The sequence below is a fragment of the Cheilinus undulatus genome, linkage group 16, assembly GCF_018320785.1.
Source record: "Cheilinus undulatus linkage group 16, ASM1832078v1, whole genome shotgun sequence".
Lineage (NCBI taxonomy): Eukaryota > Metazoa > Chordata > Actinopteri > Labriformes > Labridae > Cheilinus > Cheilinus undulatus.
Genome location: NC_054880.1, coordinates 30875117 through 30899896, shown reverse-complemented (window position 1 = coordinate 30899896; position 24780 = coordinate 30875117). Strand labels below are relative to the sequence as shown.

General features: G+C 40.1%; 1 protein-coding gene across 1 annotated transcript in view; it reads right to left on the bottom strand.

Moving 5' to 3' along the window:
* fam135b (family with sequence similarity 135 member B) overlaps window positions 1-24780 on the bottom strand; it is an 89161-nt gene that overhangs the window by 11251 nt on the left and 53130 nt on the right. The window contains exons 6-14 of the mRNA XM_041809533.1: window positions 23859-24032; window positions 22106-22232; window position 22012; window positions 14029-14187; window positions 13565-13614; window positions 9053-9208; window positions 5152-5225; window positions 4918-5072; window positions 1251-3195 (exon numbers count right to left, since the gene is read on the bottom strand). Of these exons, the coding sequence (XP_041665467.1) occupies window positions 1251-3195; window positions 4918-5072; window positions 5152-5225; window positions 9053-9208; window positions 13565-13614; window positions 14029-14187; window position 22012; window positions 22106-22232; window positions 23859-24032 (2841 nt within the window). The remainder of the gene's footprint in view (window positions 1-1250; window positions 3196-4917; window positions 5073-5151; window positions 5226-9052; window positions 9209-13564; window positions 13615-14028; window positions 14188-22011; window positions 22013-22105; window positions 22233-23858; window positions 24033-24780) is intronic.

Below are 24780 nucleotides of genomic sequence, written 5' to 3'. Positions count from 1 at the left end.
CAATTTGTCCCTTCCTTCCCTAGACCATTGTGTTTTCTTCTGCATGTCCCTTGTCCTGACAGCTTTCTATAAAGTACTAGTATGTCCCATGCTTGAACAGCCCCTGTTTCAATATCAACCAAATTAAAAACCCAAAAAGTAACCATGGATGCTTCTGACTCTGATTTGTCTGTACAGTGCATTCAGAAACTATTCAGACCCCTTCACTTTTTCAATTTTATTATGTTGCAGGGGATCCTCCCATTTCTCTTGATCTTAACTGAGATATTTCTACATCTTGATTGTCCATATGTGGTAAATTAAATTGATTGGATACGATTTGAAAAGGCACACACCTCTTTATAGAAAGCTTCACAGCTAACAATGCATATCAGAGCAAAAACCAAGCCACGAGGTCAAGCAGAGCTCAGAGATAGGATTGTTGCAAGGCACAGATCTGGGGAAGGCTGCAAGAAAGTTCTACTGCACTGAAGGTTCCCAAGAGCACAGTGGCCTCCATAATTCTCAACTGGAAGAAGTTAGGCACAACCAGGACACTTACAAGAGCTGGTTACCCAGTGAAGAAGAGCCCTACTAGAAGACGTGACCAAGAACCCGATGGCCACTCTGACTTAAGTAAAATAACTTTTTGATCTCAGTAAAGTAAACTCCATGTTGATAAAGATACTTAATTAATACTCACTGAAAAACAATGTTTGTTAAGTAGCAGGTAGTTAACCATTTTAAGTTATATCAAGTTATAATTAATATCAAACATTCATGTCAGTTGGAGGCACACCTTCTTCACCTCTGGTTAAAAACTGGTACTGTCAGAGGTGGAAAAGTACAAGGCCATTGTACTCAAGAGACAGTACAGTTACTTTGATTAAAATTTACTGAAGTAGAAGTAACATTACTGGCCTATAAATCAAGTAAAAGTAAAAAATATTTAATTTAAAGTTTACTTAAATTACTGAGTACTGAGTAGCTACTGAGGAGTTGTTCAGTAAAACATGATCTTTTCTTATTGGCAGTAGCAACATGAGAATACTGATCTCCAACCAGATTGTTAAGGTAAAGTCACACCTTCATAACAAAGTGAAATGCAACAGCTGATTATGGAGTAATATGGACTCATTCTCTTTCTATATGCTTCTGTGTAGTCAAACTTCATGACCATGCTTGTACAAATAGCGCATTAAGTTTTAATCACATTTCTAACACACTTTTCTGTATGCTAAAATGAAGCTGAGCACTAATTATAAACTTACTTTAGCATCCGTTCATTGGTCTCGTCATCCATGTTCAGGACGTTGAGCGAGGACGATGAGATGATACCAAAGGAGCCCAGTGGCTGATGAGTAATAGGTGAGGTAGCCTGGCGAGTGGACATCCCACTAATGGATGGCGAGTCTCTTAGAACAGAAGAAAACGGCAGACAAGTCGGAGCACAGGACACCGACATGTTCACCACCTCGACCATCTTTTTATTCACGAAAGCCAGCCCTGAGTTGGGGATCTTGGAGGGCTTAGTCTGGCAGTCCAAAGGCTCTTTGTCACTAACTGGTGTCCCACTGAGATCTACAGATGATGTGATATCATTAGCCTTCAGCCCTGTGAGGTCCCTCGGCCTCTGTGTGGTGGTAGGGTCTGTTGGGAATTGTTGAAGCCTTGAAGGCTCGAAAGGGGGATCCAGACACTCCTGGTCCTTCATGCTGAGCAAAGTGGTCTGATGGAAACTTTGGCACTCATCTTCAGTGTTAATTGTCTCTTGATCTGCTGCACTTTTATGCACACATGGTGTGTTTCCACAGCTGCAGGGTACTGCTTCAGTTTCAATGAGATGCACATCCTCCACCGAGGCGCCCACTCCACTGATGTGAGCTTGATGGTTCATTTTCTCCCCCTGGCTGCCAATAATAGTGCTTTCCTTCACATGAGGGCTTTCCACAGACTCTTGTAAAAGAAAGGCTTCAGACACGCCACTTAACACTGACTTGGTTCCGTCTGTCTCTGACAGACACTGAGAGTTTGAAGTTTCAGAGCTAATACGGCCAATGCTTGTCATTGACCTTGGGTGTAACAGGGCTGAGCCAGATTTCTCTAAGTCTAGGTTGCCATTTAAAGATGAGCAGGTGATCCTAAATGGTCCATTAGTATCTGTTTCCTGGTTTAGCAGGACATGGTCCTCCTCTGTGTCTTCTGGGCTACTTATCTGTGGAGCAGAGACTGACTTGGTGAGTTTGCTGAGCTGTCGCTGCTGCTGGTCTTCCTCGTAGGGCAGGGAGCTGATGGAGGTGAGAGAGGCCTGTATGCCTCCACTGGGAATGCTGCCATTGCTCTCCAACCGCAGGCCCTCCAGAGAGCTGCGATGGACCGGGTGGCGACACACTATTTGCTTTGGGATCTCCCGTTCACTGGAGAAGTCTAGAGGAGGTCGGCCTCGCAACGCCACCTCCAGGGGCCAAGCCACTGAGCTGGGTTCACTCTCAATACCTGAGTCGGATATAACCGATGACGAGCGTTTCATGATCTTGGAGCCGACCAGACCCCCGCGGTGAGACATGTCTTTTCTAAGCTCACTGGGGAAGGGAGGTACAACTGATGGTGCATAGGCAGTGGGCAGGCTGATGAGAGGAACATCCTCAATCTCATCATCCATGGAGTGATTTAACGGCATTGCAATATCAGACTCCTCTTCATTGTTCTCACTCTCTCTCTCATTACCGTCATTCGTGGCATCACAAAGTTGGGCGCTACTTTCTAAACCCTGATGAGGAAGAGACTCAACGCTGATGTTATCAGAGTCGATGAGAGGATTACGATTTGGGGAGTGAACCAGCACTTCTTCCCCTCTGTATGGATCCACATCAGAAGGCTTAACTTCCATGTACCTCAGGCCTGGATTACAGCTCTTTTTAAGCTCTCCTTGTTTTTCCTCTGCTTCCTTCGAGTTGTCTGCCTCTCTTAGAGAGCGCTTATCACTGTCTGCGGCAGGAACAGACTGCTGGTTACTGGTGCTGGAGCTCATCTTACTCTGCTCTGCGATGAGTGAGACATATGTGGGCAGGTCCATGCAGTCGTCACTGTCCAAGGGATCCTCAGGTATTGCTGGTGATCTGGCTCCCTGTCGGTTTTCAAAAATCACTTCAGCAGGATTGATGGCACGATCTGAGTTGGTCTGCCCATCAGTGGTTGGCACATGTGATACCATCTCTGGAAAGACAGAGACATTTGTAGATGTAGAACAAAGCTTATAGGCTGGCTGCACACTAGAAGATTTAAGGCCCACCTTATGGACAGAAGTGCCCTCCCTACAATTCAGTTTGATTTCATATTCTAATTTGAGGGTCATGTAACTGATAAATACCAGCAAAGTCAATCCTTTACAACAATCGCCAATGAGACCAAGCAGACAAGGAAGTAGGAAGATTCTTTATCAACCACTACATGTAGGTTGCTTAGTATTCTTCGTGTGGCCTAATGTGCCACACCCAAGAGCTGGGGAGGGGTGGGAAGCAGATTCAAGTTCAACACATTAAATACACCCAGAGACTGACTGCACTTTTCAGACCTTTGGGACATCCACAGCACGACCAGGGGCTTGTAGCAATCGTACTACCTACCCAGACAGCATCCCACCCCTGACCCCGCCCTAAAGGTGTGGATTTGTTATTTTTTCATCGCATTATTTCCCATGCCCCTGATAATTTGCAGGACATCCAGATCCCAACCGGAGGTAGTTTCAATCCTCCTCCCTACCCAGTGGTCCCATGAGGTGGCTTACTTGCACATCTACGCCGTACTTTAGCCTAAATTTTTGGTCCAAACATGCCTAAAACACATGCTCAGTACTGTAAATAAATGATTGTTCCTTGTCTGAGACATTTTAAAACACAAGTTTCAAGCCTAATGTCTATGAAATGTTCTTGAAGACTTCTGGAATATTTTTAAACCAAGGTTTCCTGAAAGTTTGTGGGTTTTAAAGTGAATCAGCTCTGCAGCTTGACACTATGAAACCATGCAGTTTTCCTCATCTGGTAAATTATACTCCTCTGTCCTCATGTCTCTTCCTAAATTTCAATTCCTTGCTTTAAGGAGCTTGGATGCAAGGAAACTGTACTGTCCTTGCTATGAGTAGCCAGTGTTCAAAGCTAGACAGTCAGCTAACAACTTGAAATCCTCCAAGAATTGCAAGGCTCAACTTTTCTTGTCATTTATTGACAAATTCCTTTAATGATATGTATTCTTTATCTTTTTTTTTAACTTCAGTAAAGCACACATCATATAATGCATTAAGAATAATAAACACAGAAAAACAAGGCACAGTCAAAAACCATAACTAGCAAACTCAAAATGCTTTGTCATGCTGCTAGCCTACAGCTCTGCTAACTAAAACTCTGCGAACTACAAATATACAGCCAAAACGTTAAGATTGGTTGACCATTTCAGATCGGTATATCTGTACCACTAAATTAAAGTATTTTTAGTGCATTAATACAAGTGTTTAAATGAATTTTACACTATAGCTTATAAGTATAAAGAGAATCACTAATGTAACTTAAAGTAATGACTAAAATGTTTCTGAGCTTTTGTTGACTAAAATAAGACTAAATGATAAAGTATGATAAAGTAAAAATGACTAAAATGTGAATAAAACTATGGAACATTTTAATCTAAAGATTAAAACTTAATTCAAAATAGCTGCTAAATTAACACAGGCAAGGAGACACAGTGAATTGATTACTACAAATAGCAGGTGTGTGGTCCAGTGGTCTGGCCGAGTCGTCTAATTTGTTTATATGGTGAAGTATAATGTAAAGATTGGCTGTAACCATCCTTGTGTCAGTGGTCTTCCATGTTTTTCCAATCAGCTAAGCTTTGTCCTTTGTGTAGCCAGCCTCACAGTCACATTCAGTATTAGGTGTGAATAATTACCTGATTGAGGGGACTCTACATATCTGTCCTCAAAGATGATGGGCAGGCTGTTCCAGTCTCCATCAATGTCCAGGCACTCAACGGGTAAAGGAGGCATCTTGGTCAGGTAGTCTGAGCCCCGCACTTCTGCAGCTATCTGGCCATGTCTGTTGATTCTGAATCAAAACATTGCAAGTGTAACGTATCCTTCCTAAATAAAAATATAAAGCTATTTTAAAGAGTATTATCACTTACAGATCCTCTTGAAAGGTCAGAGATATCTCTTTGGGGTGCTCTGTGAAAAAGTAGGCCTCTGAGAACCTCCTGACCTGCAGACACCAGTAACACAAAGAAGAAAATTCACCTCAGTGTCGCCTCATTCTCATCTTTAATGGCATCGAAGCACAGTATGATGAAAACAGTGAGTCAAACATTCAGGCTTTGCACACAAAAAGATTCAAAAAACTTCCTCCAATCTGTGACAAAAGCTTGAGCTAAAAGCTTCCTTCCTCTCAAGCTCCATTTAAAAATACATCATCCTCAAAAGTCAGCCGCTGTGACAGGCAAACCACCATGAACACTATTTCTGGTGTACTTTTACCCCACAATAAATACAGAATAAGGTGCTAATTAAAATCCTGACTCCGTCTGGGGGTGGAGGCATTACAGTATTGCCTCTGGGTAATATAATACCAAAGCAAACATGTCCATTATTGCCAGACAACTGAGACAAAACAGTGCAGCATAAGAGAGCCTTGAGAGCTCCTCCACATGTTCAAATTCAGCAGCTCAGTCATTAAATAGAAATTACACTGGAGGTTGTATTAGCTCTTAGTTAGATTTAAGCTACTCAGCTTTAGGATGACATCTTCTTATTCTGGTTGAAGGTGTAGTCTTTGAGCATTTTACAGCATGCTAATGGAGCGTTGCCTGCAAACTACTTCAGGCTGGAAACTCAGGCTGCAATCTTATACATTGTACATATTTGTCAATGATCACCTGAAAAACTTGCAATTTGGTGGGCTAAAATGTTTCAAAATTAAGTATATTAGTCACAAAATGTCCTGTTTCTACCTCTACTCTATCAGTGCTGTGACTACGCCAGAAATTCAGCCCCAACACCCGACCCAGCATCCAACTACATACAGGCTCTGGTTACAGGGTTGAAGATGTTTTCTCATCACTCTGAATGTAAAACAAATCTGCAAAGAGCAATGAAACCTGAGCCTAAACAACAAACACAATGTTCTGCTGCTATAAAACACATTTCAAACCAGAGTTCTCTGGGTTGCTTTTTGCAACAGAAGCCCATTTGCCTGTTTAGTGTCAGGTCCATTGATGTCAATATGAAGATGCTGCCTGGGTGGCCGCTGGCTTTCTTTGTAGGGAATCCGTCACGCAGGTGCCTTATGCATAAGGATGACTCATGCCTTTATATACTGTATATTTTACATCTTAAGATTCTTGGAAAAGAGTACTTGAGAAAAGTGCGTTTTATTTTTACTTTACTCATGATGAACCTTGATGAATAAGTGGATTGACACTTCTGACTAGTCACTAGCCCAATATCCTCAATAAGATATAACTTTTTGCAGTGGAATGCAGCATTCAAGTATAAGGTACCCCTATAAAGGCACAATTTTTTACTCAAAACCAACCAATTCTCATGTTCTGGCTTCCTATCATAACATGTCATTATTATTATGTTACTATGTCACAATCAAATGGTCTTATGCTAGAACATATTGCTGCACTATTCAGTCATCTTAAGAACTGGCCATATTGTCTTTAAAAATTCAGCTTCAGGCAGCTACTAAGCTGAGCTGAGTAGATGTTGACGTGTTTTCTCTTCAAGCAGTTGAAAATAGGGTGCCGGTTGCATGTTATGGTTATGTCAATATGCAAGGTTGCCCATAAGGGGGGATAAAGGGGACTAGAGCCCCACAATATAGCGGCCCATGGAGGTCAGCAAACTCATGGTCCATTGAAAAGTGAAGCTGTGATAACCATATTTGATTTTTCACCCAAATAAAAATCCCGTTTATCAGAGCAACAAAAATGAATTCTGTGTTTAATGCTGTAACAGAACACAGGCTTTTTCAAGATGTTAAATCCCTTTCTAAAAACAGAATTACCTTATTTTAGGTAATAAAAACGATGTGGATGGGCACATTGAACTAAATCATTTGTACAGGAAAGAAGAGAGTAATGCCATAAGTCAGGAGGTCAGAAAAAAAGTAGAAGAAACTGTGCCAACGTTAGTGGTAAAATAATTAAATAATTATGCAATGGGGCAAAAATTGGCAACAAGTGGTGAAAATGGGAAAACGGATAACTTGTTTCACAGTGGCGAAGAAAGCTATATAATTAAAAAGTGGCAAGGAGTAGCAGAAAATTGGTTGAAATTGGCATTAAAGTGGCAAAAAATGGGTTAGTGGGGTCAAAATAGTGGCAGAAAATGGGTAATATGTGGCAGAGAGTGGTGACTATGGGTTAAAAATAGCAAGGAGTGAACACGAGTTGTACAAAAATGTAAGAAATAGTGCAAAACGTGGTTAAAAAGTTAATAAATAGGTCAACATAGGTTGAAAGTAGCAGAATTGGGTTGAGTGATTGGGTTGAAAAATGTGCTAACAGTGGCAAAAAATAGGGATATATGAAGCAGAGAGTGGTGAATATGGGTTAAAAGTGGTAAAAAGTGGCAAAACGTGTTTTACAGTGGCACAACACTTCATATTTGGGTAAAAAGTGGACAAAATTGGTAGAAATGCATTGAAAGTGGCATTAAGTGGCAAAATATGGGCCGGTAATGGCAAAAAAGGGGCAAAACCAGCCTAATGGTGAAAAAAGTGAGAGAAAACAGGTTATATGTGGCAGAGAGTGGTGAATATGGAGCTCAGCGAAAGTTCAAGCAGGAAGACTGCTTCTGTTCTTCAGTAACCACTCATTCACATCACTCCCTTTTCCATTCTTTCTCTCTTCCCGCTCTGACAATGAGCTGATTATGGGCCTTCACTCTTACAATTCAGCTAATCAGATTCTGCCACAACCTTGCTGACCCATCTTCATGCACTTGTCAGATTTTAGATCATCTCTTTTCACAGTCAGCCAGTCATTATGTGCAGACGCTGCAACCCTCCTCCACCCCAGCCACATCCATTCAGTTAACCAGTGTCTAGTCCAGATCCTCACCTGTCTTTCATGATTGACATATGGTTATAAGTAGCAAAACATGGCAAAAATGGCTTGATATGTTAAAAATGGCAAAAAAAAAGTGGCGAAAATCAGTTGAAAGAAACAATAACTGGAAAAAAATGGGTTGGAAGGTGGCAAAAACATGTACACCATGGCAAAAATGGGGGGAAGTTGGTAAAAGGTTGTTAAAAAGTGGCATTACTACAAAATTTCAACATCAGACCCAATAGCTTGATACACTTAAAAACTCCAAAGTAAGGTAACTGTTATCTGGGTGCTAACACCAATGCTACTGATCCAGCACACATGCACTGACATCACAACTGGGGAGGCTCCGTTCATTGGGTTTTTCAGGGGCCTAGTCAATTCTGTAGGCAGGCCTGTCCACATACACTATGCACAGAGTCTGTGGTCCACAAAGCTGGTAGCCTGGTTCATATCCAGTCTGTGGCTTCTCTCCCCGTTCTCTCTCCCCCCTGTTTTTAACCCTATCCACCATCCAATCAGAACAAAAGGAAATCCTAAAAACAACCTCTGTAAGTAAGTGAGAAAGAAGAAAAAAAGTTACCAGACAGTCATTTTGATCAATTTTTAGTCAAAACTGAAACATTTTCACTCCCCTACTATGGTATTTATTGTATATAAACCCTGTATGCCCATAGATAACATTTCAGTGTCATGCAAGAAAATTTTATTGAACGTTTCATTTAAAAATAAAAACAACATGCCTTAAGCCGCCGTCTCCAGAGCAAAAATATCAATGTTATGAAACCATTTGATTGTTCCTGGGTATTTCTGTGTTTTGGTGTGGGTGCTGTGAAATAAAACCACTAAATTTAAACACATGCATACAAATCTTCTTCTAGCATAGAGGCAGTCTGGATTCTGCCTCAGACATCACATGGTAAATGGGGAGCATTGTATAAGCATGCCTTTGATGGGGTGCGTCTCTTTCTCTCACCCTGAGCGTGTGGTGCTCCTGGGCCAGGTAGGAGAGGATGTGGGGGTTGAGCACAGCGGTCTGCAGGAAGCGGCTCCACAGAGCAGCGAGCTGGGAGCAGAGCTGGCTCACGTCCCTGCTGATCTGCTCGCCTACTTTTTCATGGCCATCCTGCAGCTGATGGGGTCAGAAAAAAGGAACACCTTCAACATCAAACAGAATGGAGTTGTTCTCCTAAAATACCCTCTGCGTCATTCTATAATAGGATCCATGCTTTTCCTGCCAATGTTTTTATAGCTGTCTGCAGTCTGCCTGACCTGTGTGTCATTGGATCATTGGAGGAAACTCATCAATCAATAAAGTCATGCTGGCAACATCAGCCAGACAGTCTATACCTGTCCACACCTACATATCACATTATACTTTCAACATATGCAGTTAAAGAGTATCTGAGGTCTCAGTGATCCTCTTTCTTACATAAAGCTACAAATTTTGAGTCATTAAAAAACACGAACAAATTCCTTAAAATAATGACTTCTGTTAGAATCCAATATGTTGATGTTCTTTCAAACTCAATTTAGCTGCAATTGATACACACACACCTTTTCATTTCATTGTAAAGAGCATAAATTTTCTCCAGTACTAAAACTGACCTTTTAACTTTTACAGGCCAGCCAAACTATGTTTGAAAGACATAAAATAAGACAAACATTTATGAAATCATTTTCATCATCAACTTTACCTTTCCCCTCAGAATTGACTTTAAAACCATTCCCAAATGTCACATTTTTAAAACATTTATATGTTAATGAAGGTGAAGAATTTGTCAAGTAAATTATTGCTGTCTTGCCTCTAAGCAGCAGTGTAGTTCAGCAAACAGCAGGTTATTCTTCAGTCTCTTTAGAGTCTACCCACATCTAAATTCCCTCTACCAGGATAGCAACTGTAACAAGTAATCTGAGTACATTGGTGTGTAGCTTTATAATGCATTAACCCCAGCACTGCTGAAGAATATGGAATAGTGAATTCAGAATGCAAACAGCCTTCCCCTAGGCCAGTGGTGATGGTAAAATTTGCTCTTCTGTGGCTGGTAATTTCATAAGGATCCTTAAACCCTAAGGCAGAGGGGTTAAGTGCAATGTGCACACACTAAAGGCCCATTTTAGGTTTATGTGAATAAGTAAGAAGGCCCTGTATGTCTGTCTATAACACAGGGCAGCTATCCCTTGTTGGATAGGCCTCTTAAATATGTACTTTAAAACATGATTACATTACCCCAATTCTGACCTTCCTCCAACAGCTTCCTAGTCATTTTAGAATTGTTTTAAAATTGTGATTACTTGTTTAAAAATCTGTATTTTTTGTAGTTAAGTGGTATAAGTAGTGGCATAAGCCTCCATTGATTTCAGTGCTCCCGTAAGGACTTGTTGGTTGTACTGGCCAGGAAGAAAGGCTATACAGTGTAACAGATGGGTACAATTTCTCCCAGGAATTTAGGGAGTTTTTGGTTAGAACTGGTCCATAAAATAACATTGGCTCGAATGTACGCACTACTGAAAACTTTTAAAGAATTGTATTTTAAGGCCAAAGCCTGCATGTATTTTTTAAAATTGATTTTACAGTCTACCTATGTTTTCATGTTTTTAAAGTGTTTTTCTTTTAATTTTCGCAGCATTTTGTGTTTTAATGTCTGTTTTTTTAGATACAGTATATACATTATAAGATCTACAATGTATGCATGAAAGCACAGAAACAACTGTAACAACCTGCTGACGGACAGTGATTTTAGTCATGCACAAAATAAAATATGTTCATTCTTATGGAATAACTAGCGATAGTTAAGACCACACCACAGAGAACTCTATATTATAAGGAATAAGAATGAACAAAGAAAACAAAAATCAGTTGAGGTGAGTCTTTTGGCTTAAAACTTCATAAACTTAACGCTACACTCTGTAAAGTGAAGCACACTGTATATGAGTGCTTCAGCCAAATGTCTACAGGCTTTGAATACTGTGTGTCACTGGTTGTAGTCGCCTCACTCATCACTGTGAACTCTGTGTTAAATCTGCATGGCCTTCTCTGAACGTCTGCAGGTATAGTCACTGCCTGACTCTGTTTACAAGGCTCTTCTTGGTTAAGTTCCTTCTTACTTATATACTCTTCTTCAAAGAACTAAAAGTCACTATGCCTTGTGTTCTTGTGACATTTTCCATCTGCTTGTTCCTCATGTCAGGACTTAACTGGGGAAAAGAGCGTTCAGTTTTGTTAGCTCCTCTGCATATAATACTCTCTAAACTGTCATGAAACTGTCAGACCCATTTCACTTGATGCTTTTCATTCTCTTTTAAATGACAGTGTGAGACCATGGAGTAGTGCCTGTGTTTCTAGGTAGTTACTTCAATTTTAACTCCAGCACTTTAAGTGTGAACTAGTTATGCATGTTCCAAATGTATTTTTTAACTTTTAACTCTTTTGAATATGTATTATTTTATTATGCAGGTGTTGCTGACCTCTTGGCCAGGTCACCTTTGTGAGGGTTGAATAAAAATTGCGGTACACTTTTACATTTTGCATGTCTGAAATTTTCAGATTAGCAAATACAAATCACCGAAGGACTCAGGAAGAAGGCAGGAGGAGGATCGCCACTTCTGGTGCCCTTATGTTTAAAGAATGCCACCAAAGTGCACTCTTGGATGCTCCTTTGGTAGATAAAATGTGACAAGGTGCCCTCCAAGGTGCCTTTCCTGTAGACTAAATGTAACAAATCACCTCCAGGGTGCTCTGGATTGGAAAAAGCGCTAAAAAGTGCCCTCTAGAGGACACATGACTGATAGTACAGAAGATGCTGTAGAGTGCTGGAAGCTTTCACATATGAAGTTTATTGTCACTGACATCCTCATTTGTGTATCTTTTTGAAATAAACTGTTAAAAGTCAATAATTCTTTGTCTGTTTAATCATAGAGATGTAGCAATCCCAGAATAAGAAACATTTAATCTTAACTAGGGTTTAACTATTCCATTATAGATCTTTGACAACTTCCTGTGCGCTAGCGCCCCACTGTACACAGCAGGGTCCCATGTTTAGCATTTTTTTGTCCCTGCCCCTCAAACATCCTGACTCCACCACCATTACTATCTATTGATACAAATAAGATACCACTTAAATCCTGCATCCCATAAAACAGTCTCCCTTCTGCCCCTGTTAAACTTTGCATCAGTTGTTGTTTGAGTGGATACATAAAAATCTTTTTCAGGGTAATACATTTAAATCCAGGGACATTGGGGATTGCTTACAATGTTTCTGAATATATTCTAAAACTGTGCATACATTGCATTCAGAAAGTATTCAGACCTTCTTCACATAAAGGTGACCTAAGTACTCCATCATGACAAGTGAGAACAGAATTTTAACAATTTTTGTAAAGTCATTAAAAAAAAACTGGATTATCTCATTGATATTAATATTCAGACCTTTTACAACAACGCTAGTAATTCAGCTGTTGGATGTTTCCACACCATAATTGGAGTCCACCTGTGGTAAATTAAATTGATTGTACATGATTTGGAAAGGCACACACCTTTCTATAGAAGGCCTTACAGCTGACAAAGCATATCAGAGCAAAAACCAATCCATGCGGTCAAAGGAACTGCCTGCAGAGCTCAGAGACAGGATTGTTGCAAGGCACCAATCTGGGGAAGGCTACAAAACAATTCTGGTGCGCTGAAGGTTCCTCAGAGTACAGTGGCCTCCATAATTCTCAAATGGAAGAAGTCTGACACAACCAGGACTCTTCCGAGAGTGTGTCCTCCAACCAAACTGAGCAATCAGGGGAGAACAGCCTTGGCAAGAGAAGTGACCAATAACCCGATGGCCACTGAGGCTGAGCTCCAGAGATCCTGAGTGGAGATGGAACAATGTTCCAAGGACAACCATCACCGCAGCCCTCCACTGATATGAGCTTTATGGCAGAGTGGCTAGACTGAAGCCTCTCCTTAGTACAAAACACATGAAGCAACGCCCGATAACTTTCATTTACCACAGGTAGACACCAATAAAAGTGTAGAAACATCTCCACAACAATCAAGAGAAATAGGAGGCACTTGAGCTAAACTTTAAGAGTTTTTGCAAAAAGCCTGACTACATCTGTCAGCAGGATATTTCCAGGTCTTTTTTAAATAAATTTCCAAAAAAAAAAAAAAAAAAAAAAAAAAAATACAGTATTGTTTTCATTTTGCCATGATGGGGTACTGAGTGTAGATTAATGAGAATAAAAATGTTTTTTCAACTGTATCATCAGGCTTGAAGATAAGAAAATTGAAAAGAGTGATCGGAATACTTTCCGAATGCACTGTATATGGTGCAGAAGATCAGCTATATTTTGTTTCTGTTATCCATTGAAAATGATTGCAAATGACAAAACACAGACTTGATACACTAACACAAAAACATTTTCACAATGTGGATTTAGGAATGATGCAAGGCTCATTGTTAAGGCTGATATGAGGGTCTAGATCAGTGAATGAGCATACCTGTAACTCTATGGTGAGAGCATTTAGAGTTTCCTCTACAGGTAGCACATCTGTGGAGAGAAAGAACCGACAAAGCTCAGTGCAAGGATTCAAAATACACAGCACATAATTGAATAAAAGAATAACTCATTTCAATTTGTAAATATTTTGATATTAAAATACTTAAAAGGGTTGAATGAAATGAATAATTGAGGCTGTTCTATGCAACTGCGTGTTATTTTTATATATTGTACAAGTCAGTATTTTCCTCTAGTTCATTTCAAATATGAATATTTTCCACCTGTTATTTATTATGTATTTTTGCTTTTTTGATACAGATATCATTTTGTTTCTTACTGCTTTCATTTATGAGATTGTCTTAAACAAAATAAACATATAAAACTGTATAAATAGTTTAAATCAGCTCCAGCACCACACAGGTAGGAGAATAATTCTAAATAGAATTAAAAATGAATAATTTTCACCTGAATCCAATGCTGTCTGCTGGAGCTGTGGGATCTCCTTCATCAGTGCAGTGTAGTACGTGTGCAGGCCTCTGTAAGCCACCAACAGGAGGCGACAGAGTCTTCTGTGCCACGTGTGAGCTCTCTGCAGGCAGTTTTCACTGGGCACATAAAAGCTTCCTAGTTAAAAGGATAACACCATGACATGTCAGCCTTGAACAATCAGCAGTCACCTCAGAAACATTATTCCCCTAATTGAGGTGGGCATGTCTGCATACTTGAACTTTATAGCTGCCACTGCGGCCGCTGTATTGGCTGGTCAGATCAAAAAGGAGGTTAGACAAACAAATGGCCCCTAAACACAGTCTGCTGAGAGCTGTAAAAGCAGATCAATACATGCATGTGGCATCAGGAGGATGTAGCGTAGCCTTGTTATGACCTGTAAAAGTTCACAAGCGTGGGAAGTTGACACAGAATCCAAGATGTTGAGGAGAAAAGGCATACAGAGAACATTCAGATTTATTTACAATGTTGAAATTAAATCAACAAAGCAGCTAAGCTAAGTGGAGCTGTGTAATACAGTTGTGAGCATATATGGACATATTTCCCAAATGACATATAGGATGATATACCATCTAAATCAATAAAGTGTTTTGACATCTTTATAATTGGCAAGTAATTCTTTATCTTTTTGATGTCACTGTGGAGCATTTCTAAGATTATTAAGTATAAATCCATTGTTTTACACTACAGGAGTAAACCTAGTAAAAGAAAAATCCGCCATTGAGCATTTGTGCACTCCAAAAAACAGAAGCTATAGTTGCTAAAATCTATATGTCACAGTGGCACAGTCAGCCATTTTTCAGCCACCATAAAAAGATATGTTGCATTCAAATTCTAAAAGTTAAGAATTTCTCTGGTTTCTAAAATTTTTGGAAGTATATAAAGTTATGCAAAGACTTAACTAAAACCATATTTGTAACATAGGATGGGTCATTTTTGATTAATGAAGAGATTTCATTGCAAAAAAATCTACGTGTAGTTCTAACAGTAAAGAAAAAAACATCAGTATACTTACATGTTGCCATTTTTTGGTCATTTTACACAGTCTGTAAGAGTTTGTCAGCAATTTCAATAATTAAAAACAGAAAAAACCCACAGATTGGGTGTCTTGTAATTCTTTTTTTATTGCCCAACTATCAAACAGGTTTTAATATGGTTTGATTTTACTAGTATCAAATGAAGTTCTAATTCTGGTATTGTGACAACAATAAACTCAAAGAAAAATATGAAGATGTATGAAATATGATTTTTGGTTTAGTCCAGCCTTCATGCTAAGGTATAAATCTAAAGAAGAGAGCAAAGCATGAAGAAGAAAACTCCTCTGCTTTAGTGCTCTGACTAAACATAAGCTGTAATATGGACCATGTTTCCAGTAGATGGCTCTCCAAGAATGCAATTGAATATCTAATATATACTGTATGTCCAAACCTCTACAAATCAGCACAGCCTTGATGCTATAATCATGTCTCTAATGGCCTTCTACCCAAACCATCATCATACACATCAGCTGTCATGATTTAGAGCCATGGGTGTCACCCCCGACTGCCCTCATCTGCTGGTCCCTGACCTGAAACCGTCTACAGCCCAGTCACGTATCCCCATGGCTGGGATGTTTTGGCAGCGCCAGTGGGGCTCTCTGAGCTTTGAAAAGGCATGTCATGCCTGAGTATACGGGGATGTACTGTAATTTGCCCCGAGCAAGTGAAGTCTCGGGCCCTATCATCAAACCTGTGTGCGCTCTGTAATTGCAGTGGTGCAGTATACCTGAACCAGGAAGGAACATCTGTATGTTTACTTTCATAATTCTTTTTCAGCTTTATTGAGGCCTGCCTGGATCAGTCTGCAGGCCAAGAGCAGAGAAAAATAGCTATTTTTCAGTATGAACTAGTCATTATCCTAAAAGCATAGTTTCTCTCAGCGCTGACAATGCTTGGGTTGTTCCCAAGTTCTAAGTCACCTGACATGAGATTTCTGTTTTTGTTGACTCCTTTTGCTGCATTTTTTACTGTTGAGTACCACTGTGAGGTGTTATCCCTCCACAATGCATATACATTAAGTATGATCAGGTCTTTTTAAACTATTTTGTTTGTGTTAGAGCATGTAAACACAATCCAATTAAATTAAATGGGAAAGGCTGATTATGAGTGGTCACATTTGCTAACCAGAGATTCCAAAATACAACAAAAAAAACAAACAAATAAAAAAATAACAATGCGGTGCTTATCATCGAAACCTGTTTTCTGGCTGCCACCTCAACCAACTGACATATCAGCAAAACAAACATGGCGGCAGCAACTAGAGGGTCTTACCCTCCGTTTTACCCAGACATACAGAATGTGCCCTCTCCCACGGGGTTTATTCTTGAAGCTGCGCTCTGCAGCACAGCTTAGAGCCACTGAATCACAAGATCACAAGTTCAAACAGGAATAAAAAGGACACAGTATGCCTCTTTTATTTGCTTCCTGATTTAAAGCAATGTTTATCCAAGGGAGTTAAAAACCAATAGGTTCCCAAACTTTCAGCCCGTGACCCCCAAAATGTCAGGGCCACAGACAAAAGATCTCCGCTGTCCTTGGAGGTGGCTGAAGTAAAGCCTTTTCCAACATTGGTACAAGAACAAAACGGAGGCCTAAAAACCTTTCTTCATTTTATACAATAATCATAAAACAATCAAATGCCATAATATTAAACCTGTTTAAAAAGTACTGTTGCTATGTTACCAATATAGCATTCACTGAGGGTCAAATTCCACATTCAGTTATTTTAAAGTGTTGAGTGCCTCAGTAGCATGCTGCACAGGTGCATCTTAAACAAATAGAATATTATGAAAAGTTCATTTTTCCTCTGATTTAATTCAAGACGTAAAACTTCCATATATATTTAGATTCATCTCATATGAAGTGAAATATTTCAGGACTTTTTTGTTTTAATTTTGATAATTACGGCTTACAGCTCACAAAAAGTTAAAAAAAAAAAAAAACACTATTGCAAAACATTAGAATATCACTAAACACTAGGCAAAAAATGATTTCTAATACAGAAATGTTGACCTTCTTGAAGATATTCTCATTTGTACTTGGTCAGGGCTCCTTTTGCACAAATTACTGCATCTATGTGACGTGGCATGGAGCCAATCAGTCCGTGGCACTGCTGGGTTGTTATAAAGTCCAGACTGCTCTGATAGGAGCCTTCGGCTCGTCTGTATTGTTGAGTCTTGTGTTTCATCCTTCTCTTGGCATTTCTCCAGAGATTCTCTATGGGGTTCAGGTCAGAACCAAGCCCAGTGACACCACGGTCAGCAAACCAGTTTTGAGTAGTTTTGGTTTCACCGTGGGCAAGTGCCAAGTCCTGCTGGAAAAGGAAATCGGGATCTCTACAAAGCTCTCAGCAGATGGGAGTATGAAGTGCTCTAAAATCTGCTGGTAGATGGTTGACAGCTTTGACTTTCGACTGGATAAGTAGCAGATGATGTGGCACCCCGAACCGTCACTGACTGTGGAATTTCACATTGGATTCCAAGCACCTTGGATTCTTTGCCTCTGATCTTCCACCAGACTCTGGGACCTTGATTTAGAAAATAACATTTAAAATTGAGTTTCATCTGAAAACAGCACTTTGGACCACTGAGCAACAGTCCAGTCCTTTTTCTTTGTAGCCCAGGTGAGAAAACGATGATATTGTCTGTGGATGAACACTAGGAACACAACACTTATAGCCCATTTGCTACACTGTGTGAGGTGGCTCTTGATCCGCCAACTCCAGCCTCAGTCCACTCCTTGTGAAGTTCTTGAATCTGTGTGACAGTCCTCTGAAGGCTGAGTTGCTTATGCACCTCTTCTTACCACACTTTCTCTTCCAGTCAACTTTCCATGAATACGCTTTGATATAGCCTCTGAGGACGGCCTGCCCTTTCAGCAGTGACCTTCTGCAGCATACTAGTATTCATTATGTAAATGAAAAGGGGTAGGTTTAAATAAGCTTATGCTTCATCCTACTCCTTGTTGGACATGTTAGGTTCATATTATTTTTGTTGTTTTGACTATTCTCATTGGTTTTGTTTGTTTGTTTTTTCTGTTTACTTTCTTGCGTTACTCGCACATCTTCGAAATAAAGCACTCATTCATTCATTCATTCATAAATAGGGAAATAGATAACCAGGTTTCTCTGTGTGCATGTCAACACCATATCCTGAATATGAACCCAAAACCAGATACTGAAGTCACTGTAAATCCACTCTCTCCTGTTGTCATAGAAGTGTAATATTGATAGAAAAGAGTTTAAGAAAGAAAAATATAACTGAAATGATTTCTAAGTTATCTTTTGAGCTATGTTTCATTTTTCTCAAACACAGTGGAGACTTCCTTCTGAGTTGCAACAGCTGATATCAATAAAAATCTACACATTTCTGGTCAGGTATAACGTTACACTTCAAAGTGTTGTGTTTTTAAGGGAGAAAGTGTTGTAAGCGGGATGTAGCTGCAGGTAAAAAGCTCTAAATAAATAAAGGCAAAGGTGGCGTTGTGTTGTGGATTTCACCTGCAGCTATGTGGTACGTGGCGCTTGTGAGCAGAACTCATTACTGTGATCAAACGAAACCCCCCTGCCTGGCTAAACGCAGAGCTTATTAAAGCGCCCAGCCAGGAGTGGGAGTATAAACCAGGAGGAAGAGGAGGGGGCATCCCGGGGGCTCATTAAGGTTTACAGTGTGGACTCTGATGTCCCCAGGGTCCTAAAAGACGTAGTGTATAGAGGGAAAAAGGAAGCAATGATTTTAGAATGGTTCATAGTTCAAAATAATTAGCAAATGCAAGAAAAGGTAAAAAATGAAGGATGCTATTAATAAAGAAAATGGCTCCTACAAGAACAAGTTATTTTCTTCATAGAAGAAAGTAACACTTCTGAACTCTGCCTTATAATATCAACCAATACATTAAAAATTACTTAATGAAATGCCTTAATGGTCCAGATATTAGTCCCAGGACAGTTTCATCACTTTTTCTGATTGTTTTCTAGGATGCTTACAGACCATGGACCAAAAATTACATTTCTTAGCTTCAGTCACTTGATCAGTGTGGAGGCTTTGGGGCAAAAAGTGCTCAGGACAGTAGCAGCTACCATTTGCTGCTGTATGGAGCTGGCACTGTAAGCTAGAGGTTTGGCATGCATTTGTGCATACTATGCAGAGCTGTAAAGTTCAACCTACAAAGAGTTAGCAGTTTGCTCACTTGTTAGCAAGGTCAACTGGAAGAAAGCCTGAGTGTAATGAACTGAAAGGAGGCATATCACCACTAAATGTAGAGTGGGATATAATTTCCCCTTAGGCCAGCCACACACTACAAGGTTTAAAGCCCGATTTGGGGTGAGATTTGCCTCCCCCGTCAATTGTGGGGGCGTATCCCGAGAGGAGCCTCGTCGCAAACAACTGTTTGTCTGAGTAGTCTGCATGTGTGTGGTGTCAACACGATTGTTTTACTGCTCCAAATCGCATCATAGCCTCCAAAATCCCGAATTGTAAATATCAAACACGTTTGATATTTACAATTCTAGGTTGTAGTGCCTCTGACAGAGTACCCACAACAACCAATGAGAGCGAGCAGATTGGGTAGTGTTACAGCCATATCATACATACCTTCACCACTCACAACCATGAACACAACTTTAACTTAATTTCAGTCATGAGTTCATCCCGAGTATTTACCTTGTATTATGATTTTTGCTTCACCTTTAACGTGTGCCAGGACACACAGAGACAGCAAGACGGTATCGACAGAAATCCGTGTTTTTTTTGTTTTTTTTTCTGAAGTCACGTGATCACGTGAGGTCGTAGGCAGGTCGGCAGGTGTGTGGTCTCCAGTGATCTCACAGTCTGGCTGAGTGTGTGCGTTCAGAGGATTAAAGATGAAAAATCTTTGGCAATAGCCCTGAAGTCTGTGGTCTCTCATGGTTTTAAAATCATTTCAGATTAAAAAAATCATCTAGTGTGTGGCCGGCCTTAGTCTTGTAGGCTAAAGGCCCTCTGGGAAAAAGGATAGTAATCCAGTTATATAGCCGAGGCTTAAATATACAAGGTGATTCCCTTTTCAGTGATGTTGAAACAAAAAGCATCATGTTAACAGAATTTCATTGTAGTACTTACCCCTGAAGAAACATTGATTTCAACCCCAAACTACATCAGTCTGTCTGAATATTATCCTTGCAGCAAAGACAGTTTTTCCATTAAGAAAGGCAACTGCCTGGGGCCTTAAAAGAGCCTCAGATATAGTCTTCACAGGTATGTATTAATAAGATAGAAGTAAATTACTTCCAATGATTAAGGCATGTATTTTGAATGTGAATAAGGGACCAGGGGTGGATAAGATGAAAAAGTCCCTGGGGAGAGACCCCTGGCCCCCACAACCTGGTCCAAAGTCCCTCAACAAGCTCAAAATGTCTTCTTTGATGACCTCCTGCAAAAAGGGCATACTGCTACGTTTTTCTCCTGTGGCTGTCTTGTCTTTTCCTGCAGGTTTCTGCTGGGTGGGTGGCGTTTGCCCACCAGTTCACAAGCTGCATAAGGCCTGCCAGTCAATCTCAGCACTCTTTCTTCTCAGCTCCACAGTCCTGCATGACAATTCCTTGTCTCACAATGTTTTCATGTAGTTGTTTATGTTTGTTTAGTTCCTGTTTCAATTAAGTAGTTGATTATTTTCTCTTAATACTGTGTAATAAAACCTTTTCACACCTCTCCCTTGTTTTTTTTGTTATGTTTTTTGAGCCTGGGCAAGACACTCTGGGGGCTCATCCGGGATTCAAACCCAAGCCCTCTCGCTTTCTAAGTGAAAATCATACCCTACATCTCCCTTATTCTATTTTTTTTTAAATAGGGCAAGACATTTTGGGGGCTCATCTGGATTCGAACCCACGTCCTCTCACCCCCCCACCACTGAAAATTGTACCATACATATTCCTTGTTTTTTTTAGCTGGATCATGACAATTTGGGGGCTTGTCCAGGATTCAAACTCAGGCCCCGGGACATACTGAATTGATTAATTAGTGGATTATTGTTTACAAACTGCATGCAATGGATAAAATGTGTGATTTGATATTGCAAAAATAGTAAGCATTGAATTTATTGGGGGGGGGGTCTAGATTTGGTCTACAGACGTGAAACTGTCACAGTGCAGTTGGTTTGAGTTATAATCCTTATGAAACACTGTCTCTGAATTTTTAACTTGAAAAGAGGTGCTTTCAAATATCTAGTGTACTCACTATGGTGTTTGTTAATAGGTTAGAACCTCATGGCTGCCTCCAAATCACTAAACCCGCCCCTACCTAGCAGATTTTAAACACTTTGAGAGTTGTACTGTTTTCTTTTGTAACAATGAGATTGTAATGTTTCACTGCATGATTTCAAAGCTGTTACTACTGAAAGTGGTGTTACTGTACACAACATAGAATCATGATTTATAATTTTGATAACAGCAATTGGATTATCATTTCTGTCATCATGCAATCGTTCAGCTTAACTGTATGACAAAGAGGCACGTGAGGGAGGTGGCAAGACTGCACCATTATTTCCTGGGAGAGCTGCTATCATTTCCAGATGCTCGCCGGAGATGGCATGCCCGGGCAGGTGGGTTAATCAGATATTATGAAAAGCCAGAGTACAGCACAGTAATAATCTCTGTGTTAGCCTCTGGTCTTAAAGCCTTAAGACTCCACAGAGCCCAAACAAATGACTGATTTTGAGTTCGACAGCTCCAGAATCAGTAATCCAGATCAGAATGACTCTCTGCTAAGGTCTTAGGCTGAATCCTGTTGCTTGTGGATGACATGCTGCATCAAATCACATCCAAATCCATCGGCTTCTGTGCCTAAACCGAGCTCACATTTGCGTCATCTCTTGGCATTTATCAGCCTGCTTATGAAAAAATCTCCCAGCCTTTGAAAGAGGACAGCACCCTGCTAATTTATGGCCATTTACAGCTTTGTGAACAAAATAGGCTTTCATTGTGTGCGACTTCCTGTTAGGAATCAGCTGAAAGGTTAACATACCTCAGAGATGACAGGCTTGCAGTAGCCAGCTCCGAACACAAGGTTCTCTACAGTCATGGCAGATGGGTCGCCAGCACTCTCTGGTGAGCCTTTCCCCAGCCAAGAGCCCTTCCCTGTACGTGCAAAGCTGCAGAGAGAACAGAAAGGACACATGCAGGGACAAAACATGAGTGTGTATGTGTGAGAGGGGACCAGATTAGCACAGATGGGAGCTGCTACTATTCCAATCAATCAAGGGCTGAAGTAATCTATGTAATGCATGCCTAAACAGTGACTCTATGATATTGATGGATAAATTAATCAGATAAGTGTTTGGAAAAGTATTAATTCTAGCAGCTAATGGATACACCTCTTTTGACTGCCAAAACAATAAGGAGGTAAAAGCTGTGCCAGCATTTGCCCTCACTTGAGAGGTCGTATCATTTAATACATTACAAGCAACTCTTTTCTAAACTTCCAAAAAATAGAAGTCACGAAAGAGGTTGTATACTTTAGCAGGCCTTAGCAGCTTTGTGTTTCTCAACATGCCAACAGGAGTTACATCATCCTTCTTAAAACTTGCTCTCTTTCAATATTACATCATTTTGTTTATGAAACATTGTGTTAATGTGCTCTAAATTTGTGGTTTTCAATTGTTTTCCCCAGTGCATGTTGAATGTGTTGCAATCGGTGTAAAGCCACTGCTGGGTGTCGAGAAGTGTGCTGCAGCACAGCAGAAAGGCTAAGTACATCCTACCTAGACCGCCATCAATATGAAAAACTGAGCTTATTTCACTTTATTTATGAGGTGATACTACTCATCAACAGCAGGAGGCACTATGACTAAGAGAGATGCCATAATGAACAAGTGATCAGGCTAAAATTGATATTTATCACATAAAATTCAAAGAAGATGGGACACCTTATGTTAGGGGTGTTACTGACTTTATCCAGTAGGTGGCACTATAGAAAACAATAAAATTAATATTGAAATGTGTCGAGGGGCAGACCCCGACAATGCATGTGAAATTTGAAACTAATCTGATGCTTCATGGGAGCCCTACGGCAACTTCCTGTCAAAATGGCGAATTATTGACATGCTTGCCATCGCAACTCTAGTAAAATATTTAATTATTATGGACAGATATTGTGACACTACTGAGGCCTTTGTCTCAAAATTTGAGCTTGATAGGATCAATGGAGTAAAAGTAATTGGTGTCATTGTGTCACTTCCTGTTGTCATCAGGGGTGTTACGGTAATATGTTAGCATGTCCACTTTGGGACTGGGCTTGCATGAGAAATTTGAAGAACATAGGATCATGTATACAGGAGAAACAAGCAGCGTTGTCAGCATTATAGTGTTTGCACACTGCAAAAGAAAAAAAAAATAGACCAACTTTGGCCCCTGATTATGGCCCCGCCCTCTGAGTGAGAAAAAATCCCTTGATAAATTTTCATCTATGGTATTTCCTCAGACTATCAACCTAAGATGAAGTTATTAGGATGAAAACCTTTAGAGGAGTGCATTCGCAGACAGTGAATAACTTATCATTTTTTATAAATTCAGTGATTACTGTCAGCTGACTATCATACTAGTGCTTACACAATACTGAATCATTATTTAGCAATTATTTGCTAAATACTTGCTCATTTTGTGCCCCCATATTCCACTGTTAAATACCAGTTTTGTGTACCATATTGTAAATGTGACCTCATGTCTCAATAAAAACATTTATGCTCTGGGAAAGTTCAAGACAGCCCCTTGGAGTCTACCTGATAAGCGGCTGGTGTAAGGCAACCAGTGAAGCATGTATGGAGACGGAGATGACAGACAGATGGAAGTAGTCGAACATGACTGGGACATGGTGATGGAGGCCTCTCCGTGGATGAAAGTGGAGGCTGAGGGTCCGACTGCTGATCAGCGGGACAGTCACTATCTCTGTCAGCCTGAGGAAAAGGAAAAGGGAAACACATGATACACTCAGGTTAGGAAGACATACACTATGTGTAGTGTTTAATAAGTGTATGTAGTATGTGTAAGATATCATAGGCACATATACCATCAACTCATGCTCGGTTTAGTCTGCCTTGGATAGTTATGATTTTATAGCTATTATTCAAATCAGCCCCAAATGCACAGAGTTACTGTTCTAAAGTGCAGCAAAAATACATGCAAATGAAGACATTCTGTAGCTTTTTCTGAGTAGAAATGCTTATTACTTCTGACCCTGGACATTCTGTACCTTTTTACAGCAGAAATCAGCTCTTTGTTTTAAGAGGTGCAGCTATCTTTGACACATGTATTTGCCTTTTGCAAGACTCTTAGAAAGTCTCTGTCTCAGCTGCGCCAGCTAATTTAACATTATTATTACCATTCCAGGCAAGATTCAGTCTCTTTTTCTTGATATCAACCGATGAAATAAGAGAGAAAGAGTCTGAATATTGACTGGAATGATAATAGGGACCTTGTGGAGACTTTGTAGAAAGACTCTAAATAATGAGAACTGGTGCTCATGCTAATGAAAGGAGAGTGAAAATTCAGTTGTGGGGAGCTTAGACGGGTCTTATAATCACAAGGGTATGACAAAAACATGAATTTAGGTCTAAAATCAACATTATGTCAATTGTGCAGGCAGACGTCCCCCAATCAAACAACAAAAGATGATCAATGCTCATCTCGGCCCACCTCAACTGG